General features: G+C 36.6%; 1 protein-coding gene and 1 non-coding gene across 5 annotated transcripts in view; both read left to right on the plus strand.

Moving 5' to 3' along the window:
- MAP4K3 (mitogen-activated protein kinase kinase kinase kinase 3) overlaps positions 1-15,273 on the plus strand; it is a 187,361-nt gene that overhangs the window by 162,165 nt on the left and 9,923 nt on the right. For 3 of the 4 annotated variants that reach the window (XM_068976738.1, XM_068976754.1, XM_068976764.1), the window contains 8 exons: positions 236-320; positions 1,750-1,829; positions 2,939-2,999; positions 3,083-3,200; positions 5,087-5,145; positions 6,178-6,281; positions 11,615-11,786; positions 15,143-15,211. In XM_068976738.1, coding sequence (XP_068832839.1) covers positions 236-320; positions 1,750-1,829; positions 2,939-2,999; positions 3,083-3,200; positions 5,087-5,145; positions 6,178-6,281; positions 11,615-11,786; positions 15,143-15,211 — 748 coding nt within the window. Of the gene's footprint in view, positions 1-235; positions 321-1,749; positions 1,830-2,938; positions 3,000-3,082; positions 3,201-5,086; positions 5,146-6,177; positions 6,282-11,614; positions 11,787-12,671; positions 12,678-15,142; positions 15,212-15,273 lie in introns of all 4 variants that reach the window. The other variant, XM_068976745.1, reaches the window with a different exon arrangement.
- Positions 7,919-8,026, plus strand: LOC138093534 (U6 spliceosomal RNA). Its single transcript, XR_011146113.1, has one exon. It is a non-coding gene; the product is annotated as a U6 spliceosomal RNA (small nuclear RNA).

A 15,273-nucleotide genomic window follows, 5' to 3' on the forward strand; every position in this document is an offset into this window, starting at 1 on the left:
AGAAAATATTGTATTTGTCTTAATGTGGGATATGTAAGTAATACTTCTATAAGAAAATTATTGTGCAGAATAAATTGCTGTTATTGCTTTGTTTATTTGAGAAGATAGGAAGAATAAAGTGACTTTTAAGTAAAATCATATCCAACAGTCCTTGTGCCTGGAACCTCCTTGATATCACTGTAAGGCAAATGAGTAGGACTTGATAGATTCATTTAGTTATTTTTTGTTTTTCCAGATGGGTGCCTGTTTTTCAAAGGTTTTTAATGGATGTCCCTTGAAAATTCACTGTGCAACATCATGGATAAATCCAGACACAAGAGGTAGTACTATATGTTTTATCTGTTTTTATCTTTCTGATTGCTTGGTGTTTTCATGAGGCTAGGATAACACTCAGTTTTAATCACTTTATCCATAACTTTCTGAAAAATAAATTTATTATAATTAAAAAACATTCAAGGTAAATATGTTTCTTTGTGTTATTAGCATTGTTTGAGGTGACACATGATATTAAAATTTTACTGTATAGTCACCATGAGAAGGCAGTGGCAACCCACTCCAGTACTCTTGCCTGGAAAATCCCATGGATGGAGGAGCCTGGTGGGCTGCAGTCCGTAGGGTCACGAAGAGCTGGACACAACTGAGCGACTTCACTTTCACGCATTGGAGAGGGAAATGGCAACCCACTCTAGTGTTCTTGCCTGGAGAATCCCTGGGACGGCGGAGCCTGGTGGGCTGCCATCTATGGGGTCGCACAGAGTCGGACATGACTGAAGCGACTCAGCACCATATCAATATGTTGAAATCGTACATTGTGCCATCTATCTGTATAAAGATGTACATAGATACACATGTGCACATGCTCGCTGTCTCTACACACACACACACACACACAGTTTTCCTAAATCTTTTAAATAGCCAAGATGTGGGTACTTTCATTTCACAGGTAAAGAAAATGGCACTCAGAGAGGCTCATTGTTTCACAGTCAGTCGGTAGTAGAACTGCAGTTTGAACCCAGTTCAGTCCTGTCTGAGCACAAAGTTTATGCCTTTAATCTCCCAGTACTAACCCTAAATACTGGGCAGTTGAGGAATGCTCTTGACATTCTAAGTTGTTCGTAGGATGCTTCAGCTTAGTCTGGAGAAGTTCTTCACCTACTTTTTGATATGATCATAAAATGTGATTGAACAGGACCATGACCAGACTTGTAATGTCTTCTAGAAGATACTGAACACCCTAGCAGGTATCCAGGTTAACTTTTTAAAGAGGCAATAGTCAGATCTTGGTTTTTTGATGCTATGCCTATAACAGACCATCTGCAAAAATATTTTGAGTTTTCATCAGCTGTTCCTGGTTTACATTCTGTGTGTCATTTGCACGTGATCCTCTCCAAGAGGGAATTTAGAAAAGGAGTTGCAGATTTTCTATCAGTCCTCAGCACCCTCCAATGAATGAGGAGTCCTAACATGCCGTTCAGAACCTATTTTCCTAAAAGTTTTTTTCACTGCTTTAAGGCTGATATCTGCATATAAATCAATTCTTTGAGCTCCAGTTTCTAACTACTTACTTGCATTAAAATAAGAAATACTGCTTTATAGACGACAGCAATTATTGTTCATATGTTAATGCATATATGTATATATATATACACACACACACACACACACACACACACTGAATGTTAGATTGTATAAGTCTTTTGTAGAAGAATTTTATACATCAGAATCAGTGGATTATTTTTGTCATTTCAGATCAGTACTTGATATTTGGTGCCGAAGAGGGGATTTATACCTTGAATCTCAATGAACTTCATGAAACATCAATGGAACAGGTATGTTATTCTGTGTTTCTCCCTTTAAAAAAAATTATTTTTTAATTTATTATACATAGACACTAAATAAGGAATAAGTTTCAGTGCTGTGATTTGCTGCTGTCTCTTGTTTAGAAAACCTTCCTAGAGCATGTCCTATTTACTTGGTGCTGGAGACATACTCAAATTTTCCACAGTTTGTGTGATCCACACGGTGGTTATTCACAGTCGTGCTCACTTTCAAGTGGCTCATGATCTAACAGAGAAAATAGACCTGTAAACCAGTAACTGCGACATATTGTACTTCCAGTTAGATGTCCCACTAGGAGTGAGTACAGAGTGTAACCCCCGGAGGTGGTCATCTAGCACCACCTGTGGAGAGAGGAAGAGACATTTAAGATGGACCATAAATGATGATGCCCAGGAGGCTGACAGACAGACGAGAGAAACAGAAACTGCATGGCACGAGTAGTGAGCTAGGAAGGGTCAGTTCAGCTGGAGTGCAGAATGAGACTAGAATAGTAACAGTGAAGGTGGGTGAGCAAGCAGGTGCCATACCCCAGAGCTTTGTGTACCATGCTGATGATCAGTAATGAATGCTGTATACATGTCCTTTTTGATATATAGGTTTTCACGTTTTCTCTCAGCCTTTTTTCCTCCATACCTAGTGTTTCCATACTCTTAAGTTCTACGACACCATGATCTTTTTTCCTCTCTTCTGCTCCAGAAGCCAGGCATGTCCATACGCCCAGATAAGACCATTTTTTGGAAGCACACAGGAGAGTTTTAATTATTGAAAACTCAAGAACCAAAATAAAGGAATAGACATAGTTTGAAAATGTCCTTTTCCTTGTGTAGTTTGAGATTACATAGTCTGTACCATAAGGAGAATAGAGCTAATCATATAATGTAGGAACTTAGATAATGAAATTACACTAATTTATTTTTCTTCCATATAAATATGTATATATAGCATCTTGTTTCAAATGCCTTATAAAATGAGTTTCTATGAAAAATAAATTTCTTTTTAAAAACTGGCCTGATGGTATGACAGCTACATGGTTAATATGTGAATATTTACATTGCTGTTATCTGTTATCTTCTGTAAACTTTGTGCTTTTTTTTATCAGCTATTTCCCCGAAGGTGTACATGGTTGTATGTAATGAACAATTGCTTACTGTCAATATCTGGTAAGTCTTTTAGTTTTTAAAAACCTTACAGTTGTTCCTATTTCTGTTATCAGCTTTTATGACACATTTATTTTTCTCTACAGGTAAAGCTTCTCAGCTTTATTCTCATAATTTACCAGGGCTTTTTGATTATGCAAGACAAATGCAAAAGTTACCCGTTTCTATTCCAGCACACAAACTTCCTGATAGAATACTGCCAAGGTAACTGTACATTTAATTATGTTTTCATCCTTAGAGATAATATGTAAATTCATTCATTAAAAAAAATAGATATAGTACAGAAATTGAAAAAAGCTCTCAGCTTGGGTTTGTAGAAATCGTGTGTAATGAAAAAAACTGTAAAAAGTAAACATATTTTCACAAGTGTCTATCATATTCTAAAATTTTCTACTTTATACTTTTCCACTTATATCAAACATTTTCTTTCTGAACTGTTAGTTTTTCTACAACGTTAAAACTAATTTTTTTTCCTCTAGTTTGCTTGTAATTTTATATCACATATAGTGCTTTTGACTTATTTGTGTCAATTTGAATAAATTGAATTTTTTTCAAAGTAGTTTCTAAACTTAGAAAGTTTAAGTGACTTATTAATTGAAGATTTTTATAAGGAGATACTTAGACATTTAGGTGTTTTGTCTTTCTACTTACAGGGATTTTTAATTATGTTTGCTCTTCTGTTTAGTCATTATTATTATTTTGGTTATTATTATATTGGACCTTATTTGTTGAGTAAAAGTCTTCTGAGTCTGGTATAAATTGTACTTTACAATACTTGTGTAGTATAACCATTCTTCCTTTACAGTATTAGTTGTAAAGCAACTAATATAGAACCTTAACTTTTAAGTACCTTAAAAATTTGTTGTTAATTGCTGAGTTTACAGTATAGCTAAGATTTGCCACTTCGTGCACAAAAGCTTTTTAAAAATTAACTTTTCAATGAAAATCATTTAAAAATACACTGCAAGCTTTTCCGTCTTCTTAAAATAGATTACACTGAGTTTAACTGGATCTTTTCATGATGAATTAGTTATGATCATGAACTTGATTTATGATGTTTGTACTATAGTATCTATAGTTGGACTTAAGGGTATCACGAGGTTTCTTTCTTCCTATATAGTTTATGTGCCCCATTTTTTCTCCCAGCTGCCACATTCTGCTGTTGTTTTCCTGCCTTCTTAGAGCATGACTCCATTCTGCTTTCTAACTTAATAAATCTTAAATTCCTGTGGGCATGGAAACTGACCACCAACCTTCAAAATCATATAGCGCTCCCGAACAATGGAAGGCACATAAACTTTAATGTATTAACTTTTTGATACCATTTTTATCAGAACAGAGTCCTATTGTTTTCCCAGTTTGTGGCTCGTCTTTTTACTTTCTCAGCTCTGTCTTTTGATAAACTAAAGTTAATAATTTACTAAATACATTCAACGAATTGAATGCCACTCATAGTTTAACAGAGAAGGCAATGGCACCCCACTCCAGTACTCTTGGCCTGGAAAATCCCATGGACGGAGGAGCCTGGTGGGCTGCAGTCCATGGGGTTGCTAAGAGTCAGGCACGACTGAGTGACTTCACTTTCACTTTTCACTTTCACGCGTTGGAGAAGGAAATGGCAACCCACTCCAGTGTTCTTGCCTGGAGAATCCCAGGGATGGGGGAGCCTGGTAGTCTGCTGTCTATGGGGTCGCACAGAGTCAGACACGACTGAAGCGACTTAGCAGCAGCAGCAGCATAGTTTGAGTTGCTAGGGATACATCAGTGAAAAAAAAAATCAGCCTAAGTTTATCATTATTTTCCTGTATAATCTATTTTTGCATTTTTTAAAGTAATCCTATGGTCATATACTTCAAAAATCTATATATTTTATAGTTTTGTTATTCATGTTTAAATTCTTTATCCATTTGGAGTTGATTAGAGGAGGGTTGAGAAAGGTATCCAGTTGATTCTTATTTTTAATAGATAACCCATTATGTCTGGACCAGTTTTTAAACAACTCATCTTTTCTCCACTGTTGTATAACAGTAGTATTTTCATATACTAACTTCACCTACATGCATTATATATTCATTTCCATTTCCATTTAGGAAATTTGCTGTATCAGCAAAAATCCCTGAAACCAAGTGGTGTCAGAAGTGTTGTGTTGGTAAGTAAACCATCCAAAATCACACAGCTGTCCTGTTTTACGGAGTGGGTAAGAGGATGCTGTGGGGCTCATTTTTCAATCTAGTGTAAAACTGTAGTACTCCAGGACATCCTGCCAGTAATAGTTTACTTTTTTCCCTTAAGTAAAATAAATGTATTGCCCATTCTATTTTCATGTAAACTCAACCTAATGTAGAACTTTGCACACATAGTTGTTTCACAAATAATTTATTGACTAAATAAATGGAGGATGACTTTATTACAGCACTTTACCATACCCTGTTCTCTAAGGAGCCTGTTACTAATCATTCACCATTCTGCTTAGTAATGGCTTTTGAGACTGCATTTATTCACTCAGTATACTTGTTATTTACTCTCATACCTTTAATACATGAAACTTAATGCTTGTGATGTGCAAGTCATGGTCTCCTTGTTCACATACCACGAGCCTAAAGTCCTCCTGAACCCCCATAACAATTAACTGGTTGATTCGTATCTAGGAAAAGCGAAAAATTGTTTTCTTTCCTCCCTTGAAAACCTCTGAGGCAATTCAGTTTTTTAATTTGTAAACCTGCATCTTGATTAATGTCTCCATCTAGTGAAGACCAAAGCAGTGCTGCCTCTGAACAATACTACCAAGAGCACCCCGAATCACCCTAAATGTACTACAGCTATCCGTGTGGGAACATTTCCCCAAGTCTGCTTTAAACCTTTCTTCAGGATCTTGCTGTCTCAGTTAATCTCTCTGCTACCGTAAGACCTAAAGTTCTTCTGCTACCATAAGACTTAAAGTTCTTCTTCCCAACCCCTGGCCCCATAACAACCAGCAGTTTTTGAGCATACAAATAAAACTCCTGAAAGTGATGAGAGTTTTGCACTCCTATCTGAAACAGTATTTCTTTTTCACTCTGCAATCTAATTAACAAATTGAACTGGCCTCCACCTTTCATTTGTTTGTTTTTGGAGCAGGCAATTATTACTGTAAAAACTTTGCATTATAAGAAAACTTACATATACTTTTTTGCCTTGACAGTGAGAAATCCTTACACAGGCCATAAATACCTATGTGGGGCACTTCAAACTAGCATTGTTCTATTAGAATGGGTTGAACCAATGCAGAAATTTATGTTAATTAAGGTAAGCATGAATGTCAACCTATATCATTTTTCGCATAAAAGCTTATCAGTTTTCCTGTTCTTTCAAGAAAACTTTTCCAATTAATTCACAAGACGATGTAATGATTTTGGATTATATGCCAGAGTGGTAAAAATCTGCCTAATTATTTAAAAAAAAACTCCATTGTCCTGATAGAAGTTGTAAAAGAGACTAGATAGATAGTTCAGGACTTCCCTAGTGGCTCAGACGGTAAAGCATCTGTCTACAATGCAGGAGACCTGGGTTTGATCGCTGGGTCAGGAAGAATCCCTGGAGAAGGAAATGGCAACCCACTCCAGTACTCTTGCCTAGAAAATCCCACATATGGAGGAACCTGGTGTCCATGGGGTCACAAAGAGTCGGACACGATAGTTCAGGGATGTGACAGTGGAAGCCTGAAGTACTGAATCATATACACAGTCTGATATCAAGAACAGGAGGTACTAAGAGCGCAGTGAGGTTTTGTCTGAATATGTTCTCTGGTTGACTTGTTCCATTGTAGCAGAGGGACAGTCTACAGATTGGCATTTGGCTTGAAAAGTCAAGGAATAAACATGAAGGGGAAATAATTTGTTTTGACTATCTCCCATCCTGTTAGTTCACCTAGGCCTTCCCATGGATCGTTTTTTGTGCATTAGTGTCCCTAGAATCTTTTAACGAAAAAAAATTTTTTTGGCTGTGCCCACATGGCATGGAGATTTTAGTTCCCTGACCAGGGATCAAACCTGTGCCCCTTGGAGGGGAAGCATGGAATCTTAACTACTGTGCTGCCAGGGAGGTCCCTCTAATGAATATTTTTTAAAACATTTAATATCACTCAGCTGTAATTTAGATTTAGAGGAAAAGCTAACTGAAAGTGTATGAAGTGCTGGCTCAGTCACTCCAAAGAAATAGCAGGTGAATTTTTTATGCTGTTTTCCTCGCTATTTTGTATAGATTAAGTAGTATTTCATGAGCATTTGCTATCTCCATATAAATTGGGATCAAAATAATTGGAGTGGATTCTTCCTAAATTATATAATGTAGAATTAAGATGTTTAAAGTATTGACTTCCTGTTATTTAAAATTTTATGAGTGACTAGGGAATCTAGTTTTAATTTTCACATCAGTATTTATTAACCTCACAATTAACTAGGACTAAAGAAATGAAATAAAGAGTTTCAAGAATTTACCACCCATTGAAGTAATATTTTCACAAATTTAGTGAAACAGAAATTCTTTCAACAAAAAGCTGAAAGGGAAAATAACCTTATAAATTGTGCAAAACAGAACTTCTGAACCCAGCCCATTTCTGTCCACCTATTTTTGTTCTAAGTTCCTCTTTGTTCTTTTCTGTCTGACAAAAGCACAGCATATCCTAGATGGAGTGGTGAAGTGTATATTATTATTTTCCTGTAGCCCTTCCCTTCCCTGTCTTTAGTATGTCCTTGCTATTCCTTTCTTTCCCAACCTCTATCAAAATGAAAAATAGTTTGATTACATCAGTTGTTCATGGATACTAATAGTCTGATTAAACCTAAGTATGAATGAATTTTGTATTACCTGATATGTTAAACTATTTATCTTAATACATAGTGAAAGATCCTATTAAAGGAACTTTCTGTATTAAGAACATACAGGTGCTTGCTTCGATAGCACATATACTATTAATAAAATTGGAACAATACAGATTAGCTTGGCCCCTGCACAAGGATGACATGCAAAGTCATGAAGCATTCCATATTTTTGTGATGTAATTATCTTCCAATTAAAAATAAATATAGAAAAAAGAGCATGCCGGAGAGAATATATATTTTGAAAGCATGGGAAGCTTAAAAATTACCCATGCATGTTTTCTTTTTTCTGGGTACCAGGGAGCTTGGCGCTGACTGGTGAGGCCTATTGCCAGGATTCTAGGATGTTAGCCTTACATACAGTTCTACTTGTAGGCCTCCTTTAAGACTTCTCACTCTTCCCACTTTCCTTAAACTCCCTGAGACACATGCCCTGCTTTACTGTCCTTCATCTAAACCCAATTCTCCTTTCTTTTTCTCTCTGCTTTGAGATTTCTCTTGAGTGTATTTTGTTTCTATATTTGATATTATCTCAATTAGTATTTATGATGTTTCTATACTATAAGTCTTACCAGATGTATTCAAAAACATTCTTATGTTTTCTGCATTCTTACTCTTCATGACATTTTCTAAGTTTTTGCTTCACTACACTGTTTTATTTTCAATATAAATAAAAGTCATAAATTGAAGCAGATATTCATGTACTTACTACAAATCAGGTACAACGCTATTTAATTAGACAGATAAAAATGAGTAAGAGAGAGGGTGTGGAGAAAAGGGAACACTCTTGCACTGTTGGTGGGAATGTAAATTGATACAGCCATTGTGGAAGACAGTACGGAGATTCCTTAAAAAACCATCATATGACCCAGATATCCAACTCCTAGGCATATACCCTGAGGAAACCAGGGTTGAAAAAGACACATGTGTACCATTGATCATTACAGCACTATTTACAGTTGCTAGAACATGGAAGCATCCCAGCTGTCCATGGACAGATGAATGAATAAAGAAGTTGTGGTACATATCAGTTCAGTTCAGTTCAGTTCAGTTGCTCAGTCCTGTCTGGCTCTTTGCAACCCTATGAATTGCAGCACGCCAGGCCTCCCTGTGCATCACCAGCTCCCAGAGTTCACTCAAACTCACGTCCATCAAGTCGGTGATGCCATCCAGCCATCTCATCCTCTGTCGTCCCCTTCTCCTCCTGCCCCCAATCCCTCCCAGCATCAGAGTCTTTTCCAATGAGTCAGCTCTTCGCATGAGGTGGCCAAAGTACTGGAGTTGCAGCTTTAGCATCATTCCTTCCAAAGAACACCCAGGACTAATCTACACATTGGAATATTACTCAGGCATAAAAAGGAACGCATTTGAGTCAGTTCTGATGAGGTGGATAAACCTAGAACCTATTATACAGAATGAAATGAGTCAGAAAGAGAAAGATAAATATCATATTCTAACACATGCATACAGAATCTAGAAGATTGGTACTGAAGAACTTATTTACAGGGCAGCAGTGGAGAAACAGACATAGAGAATAGGCTTATGGACATGGGGAGAGGGGAGGAGAGGGTGGGGTGTATGGAAAGAGTAACATGGAAACTTACATTACCATATGTAGAATAGATAGCCAATGGGAATTTGCTGTATGGCTCAGGAAGCTCAAACAGGGGCTCTGTATCAACCTTGAGGAGTGGGATGGGAAGGGAGGTGGCAGGGAGGTTCAGAAGGGAGGGGATATATGTATACCTATGGCTGATTCATGTTGAGGTTTGACAGGAAACAACAAAATTCTGTAAAGCTATTATCCTTCAGTAAAAAATTAATTTAAAAGAAAAAAAATGAGGAAGAGATAATTATTTCCCTCAAGGACTATCATTAGTAGCGACTGGTTTTGAAACTATTTTATGGGAACGCTCTTCTGCTAGTGACTTATACATATTGTTTAGTTATTATTGGAAGCTAAGTAGAAGTAGTCACAATCTGTTGGTTTTCTAATTTACTGAGGAAAAAATACAGAAGCATTGTTTTCTTCCTGTCCCACTGCTGTTTCCACATTTCAAAGAGAATTATTTTGAATGTTTTACTTTATTAAAAATAGGACAGATTTTATCCAAAGCACATCCCCAGGTGGTAGGGATGCTCCCAGTGAGCATGTGCGTAGGGTGTTTGTTGAAGGCATATCTAGAGCTCTGGGATGGAGGCACTTAGCAGTTTCGGGGAAGGAGCAATGTGGGAACAACAGGTGTGGGCAGAGTTTCACCTTCCAGTCGTGAGGATCACGCTGCATCTTCTGACACTTTAAGACAGTTGGTTGTGGTAGCCCCATTTTACCTGTTTATTTTCTCTATAATTTATTTTCTTTAGAATTTATAAGTAAACTACAGAATTAAAAAATATTAATTTCAGTAGCTTTTAAAGATACTAACAGTACCCATTGGGAAATATAATGAAAACAGCCCATTTGTAGGAGCAACAAAAATCAATTATAAGTAGACCTAATAAAATATGTGTAAGACTAATATATTTTTTATAAACCTTTTTATTGTAAGGAAGAACATTGCCAGCACCCCAGAGCTCCTCATAGCACCACCCCCTCTACAAATCAGCTCCCTTATTTTCCATTTTTACCATTGTTAGCACATACCCCTAAACGTTAGCATTTTATGTAATGTTTCAATAGTATGGAAGTGGAATCATATTCATTTGGGTCTGACTTCTTTTGTGCAACATTGTATTTGGGTACTTGTTGGATATAGCCATAGTTTGTTCATTTTGATTGCACTCTAATTTCTGATTGTGTGAAACTGGCGTCATTTTATCTGCTTTAGGCATTTGGGTTACTTGCAGTTTTTTTGTTACTCTTAGCAATGAAGCTTGTGTATACTTTTGCATAGGTCTCCTGTGTGCCTGTACAGCCATGCTCTGTAGGTTGTATAACTAGGAGTGTTATTTCTAACACTCTAAGAGATGCATATCTTTGGCATTAATAAGTGATGTAATTAACCACTGTGGTCGTACCAGTTTGTTCTGCCACCATCAGTGTTATGAGCATTTGTCTGCTTTTCTCTGAGTAACCCTTATTATTCTCGTTCTTCTGGTGGGTGTGTATAGTTATCTTGGTTGTTTTCTCCTGATGACTAACAAAGTGAATGTTTTCTATTTTTCCAGAGTTCCAGAATGTGAATGTAGTCTCTTCGTAGTAAAATAAAAATAATTTTAAGCTTATGTATAATGAAAATCAGTTGCATTGTAATTAATTTATTGAATAGAATCACTTGAAATACAGGGCTAATTTCTTTTGTGGGTTGGTTTTTTTTTTTTTCCCCTGTCCATACTTACAAGAGGAATGTCTCTTGCTAATTAGCATTTCAGTTTTTCTCACCCATGTTTGCCCAGTTGGATAAGAAGGCAGAGGAATGTTACTGAAGTGCAGTGTCCAATTAGGAAACAAGAAACTCTACCTCAAAGGGTGGAGGTGGGGGGACTCTCAGACCAGCCACACAGTTGCTGGATCTATTTCCAATTCTGATGCTAAAATGTGGGGTATTTAACTTAAAAATTACAGTGCGAAGCTAAAATCTTTATAAGATGCTTCATAATTTGGATTTTTCTGCATACCCTGAGTTTCTGTGAGAAGCAGCAGTCTTTATAGTAGAGAGTACTCTGTTATGTATTTTCATAAAACTAAACCTTCTTAATGGCATTCCCATGAAATTACTTGGCTTTTGTTTTCCTTTTTTAATATATTTTGTTTTTTTCCAGCACATAGATTTTCCTATACCATGCCCACTTAGAATGTTTGAAATGCTGGTGGTTCCTGAACAGGAGTACCCTTTAGTCTGTGTTGGTGTCAGTAAAGGGAGAGACTTCAACCAGGTGGTTCGATTTGAAACAGTCAATCCAAATTCTACCTCCTCGTGGTTTACAGAATCAGGTTGGTGGTTTTTATTTAATTATTAAGGCCAGTGCATAGACTGGTTTTTTAAGTAATAAATTTACTGTATCTTTCATCGGACGAGTACAGTGCATAAAAATCCAGTCTTGAGTAACTTAGCGAACTGGAAAAAGAGAAGATGACTTGCTTTGAAATAGCTAATTTGTTTGACTCATTTAAAACATTCTGGTGTCTCCCAAACTTGAGTGTGTGTCAGAATCACTTGGCTGGGTCCCACCCCCAAGTTTTTCATTCAGTAGATCTGGGTGAGGCCTGAGAATTTTCAGTGTGTAAGTTCCCAGGATGTTGACAATGTTAATACAGGGACCACACGTGGAGAACCACATATATATATATATATACGAACCTTGTTGGTAGTGCAAGTCTTATCCAACTGTTTGCGACCCCGTGAACTGCAGCACACCAGCCTTCTCTGTCCATCACTTACCTCCCTGAGTTTCCTCAAACTCATGTCCATTGAGTCAGTGATGCCATCCAACCATCTCATCCTGTGTCACCCCTTCTCCTCTTGCCCTCAGTTTTTCCCAGCATAAGGGTCTATTCTAATGAGTCAGCTCTTCGCATCAGGTGGCCAAAGTATTGGAGCTTCAGCATCAGTCCTTCCAATGAGTATTCAGGGTTGATTTCCTTTAGGATGGGCTGGTTTGATCTCCTTGCTATCCAAGAGATTCTCAAGATTCTCCTCTAGCAACACAGTTCAAAAGCATCAATTCTTCAGTGCTCAGCCTTCCTTATGGTCCAACTCTCACATTCATACATGACCGCTGGAAAAACCATAGCTTTGACTATATGGAGCTTTGTCAGCAAAATGATGTCTCTGCTTTTTAAGACACTGTCTAGGTTTTCCACAGCTATTCTTCCAAGGAGCAAGCATCTTTTAATTTCGTGGCTACAGTCACAGTCCACGTTGATTTTGGAACCCAAGAAAATGAAATCTGACACTGTTTGCACATTTCCCCCATCTATTTGCCATAAAGTGATAAGACCATATGCCGTGATCTTAGTTTTTTGAATGTTGGGTTTTAAGCCAGCTTTTTTACTCTGCTTTTTCACCTTCATCAAGAGGCTAGTAGAAAACCTGATTTATATAAAAAGGAAAAGCTGCATTAAGTATATTTTCCAGTATATTTTTGTAATTGATACACAGGTACTACCTGGTAACTTTAATAAGTATTTTTAATCATTTGTAATTAGGATACAAAATATTAAGTAAATAGTAAAGCACCTCCAAAGTGTTTGAGGGTGCTTGAAAATAATTCTTTTATATATTTCCTAAATTTTGATCTACATTTCCCAGTTGTAGCACATTCTTCCTTCATAGCTTGTATCTTAGGAAATAATATCTCCAATTAATGAGTTTTTTACAGAAATTTGATGATAGTTTGAAACCCTCAGTTGCATTGTTGCAATCCATACACATTGGCAAAACTTGGGTTTTGTGGTAAATAAATCTGATTAAACTGTTACACTTTAAAAAAAAAACATGACCTTAAAGGTCTTTTTATCTTTGTTTTTAAAACACTGTGTTTGTTATGAAGCTCCTTTTGTGTTTTTGCCTAAAAAATGACATTGTACAATGTTTTGCTGTAAAATAGGCGTGGCCATTTTTTAAGGTAATTTTTAAAGGTCTTGCAAAGGCCCTTTGCTCAGAGTCTTTGACAACTTAGAGAAGTGTTAACCAACAAATATTGATTAGTCAGGAATTTGTTGGAAGCCTGAAAGAGTGTTCACTAAAGGAAAAAAATTAAGAGACTGAGGTTTTTGGCATTGGGGGAAAAAAAAGATCACACATTTAGACACATTTAACAGAAATCTAAAGACAGTCTCATGGCTGCTGAAGCCCAGGGAACTCAAGCAGCTTTCCGTTTGCGTGGCCAGCCCTAGGCAACATTATGTGGCTTGTCTTCGGCTTCCTCAAATTCTCTTGTTAAATTCTCCCTTTTTAGATGGTATCTACCCTTTCAGACATGGTCTAACTCCTGCTTTCTAATTTCTTCCCTTCTATTGTTGGTTGACTAATATTTTATTTAGTGAATTTCAGTTGTCTTATTTCTCCCAACCATTTTAATTTTAAATCCTTTTCTGCCAATTGTTTAATGAAGGGCCTCTCATTTCCTGACAGAAGAGTTTTGTACCTTCCATCCCAGGAACTTCTGATTGCTTATCTTAGCATAATGAAATCCCTTTATTAGAAGTTAAATACAACCGGTATAATTCATTTCTGATTTTGAGATGATGAGGTTGAGTAAGAGGGCGAAAGTATGTTTAAGGTTTTGTATGAACTGAAATTATAAGCTGTGGTTTCCTAAACTCTGCTGCATAGCAGAATCCACTTGAGAAGACACATCAAGTCTTGATACATCAAGTCACACACACATACCTCTATTTAAATAAGAATATCTGGAGGTGGCAGCTGGACATCAGTAGACCTCCAGATGACTTCAGTGTTTGGAAATTAATTATTATAAGCCATTTGTAAATCTCATTTTCCTGGCTTTCTATCTCGTAATGCTAGACTGGCTTCTTGACTAATTTTCACCAAATGTGTAAGAGTTACAAAGATCTGGTTGGCCTGATGTATAGGAGGCCTGTTCCTTATCCTTCCAACCCTGGCTAGTTAACAGGGTATGTGTGAAAGTCTGAACTACAGCTGCCCTTGGATTTATTAAGATTCTAAATACTATGGGAAGTAAAAAACTAGACTGATAGACTAGACTTCAGAACCACTCTCCAGAAACAAAGGCCTATAGCTCAACAGTTTTAGCTTTGATATTCATACAAAATTTGGGATATCTTACTTCTCACTTTCTGGAAAACTAAGTCATTTAAATATTTTAGGTTTGTTAGAACTTGGATAAATCATTATTATAAAAATAAGGCCTCTGCATTTTTATGATGCTTCATACTTCTCAAAATATGTCAGTATTTTTTTAACTTATTTGTATTCAAAGTGATTAACTCTCTGATTCATTCATTCAGTAAATATTTATTGCATGTGCTAGGCACCACATATAATGATGTACAAAGCACAACCCTTGGCCTTCTGAGCTTAAAATCCGAAATTAATCATTGCCATAATATAGATCTCACATATGAATAGCATAGTGCATCACCGGTAGTAATGACAATAGCTAACCCTCCATGAAGCACTCACTCAGTTTAGCTCTTATATCAGAGTTTGAACCCAGACCCATCTGAGTCAACCACTGCATGCGTATGACTGAAAATATATATCTATTTCAAATTCAGTAATATTCAGAATTATTTTTTTAATGTCTCTGTGCTTTAAATATTACTGTTTCCTGTAAGTTTTATCAAGTTTGTTTGTATTGTAGATACCCCACAGACAAGTGTGACTCATGTAACGCAGCTGGAGAGAGATACCATTCTTGTATGCTTGGACTGTAAGTTTTTGTTTATGAATATATTTATCTTATTAAGATTTCTTTTATCTTAGTTTCTAAGT

This window comes from Capricornis sumatraensis, chromosome 1 (assembly GCF_032405125.1).
Source record: "Capricornis sumatraensis isolate serow.1 chromosome 1, serow.2, whole genome shotgun sequence".
Classification (NCBI taxonomy): domain Eukaryota; kingdom Metazoa; phylum Chordata; class Mammalia; order Artiodactyla; family Bovidae; genus Capricornis; species Capricornis sumatraensis.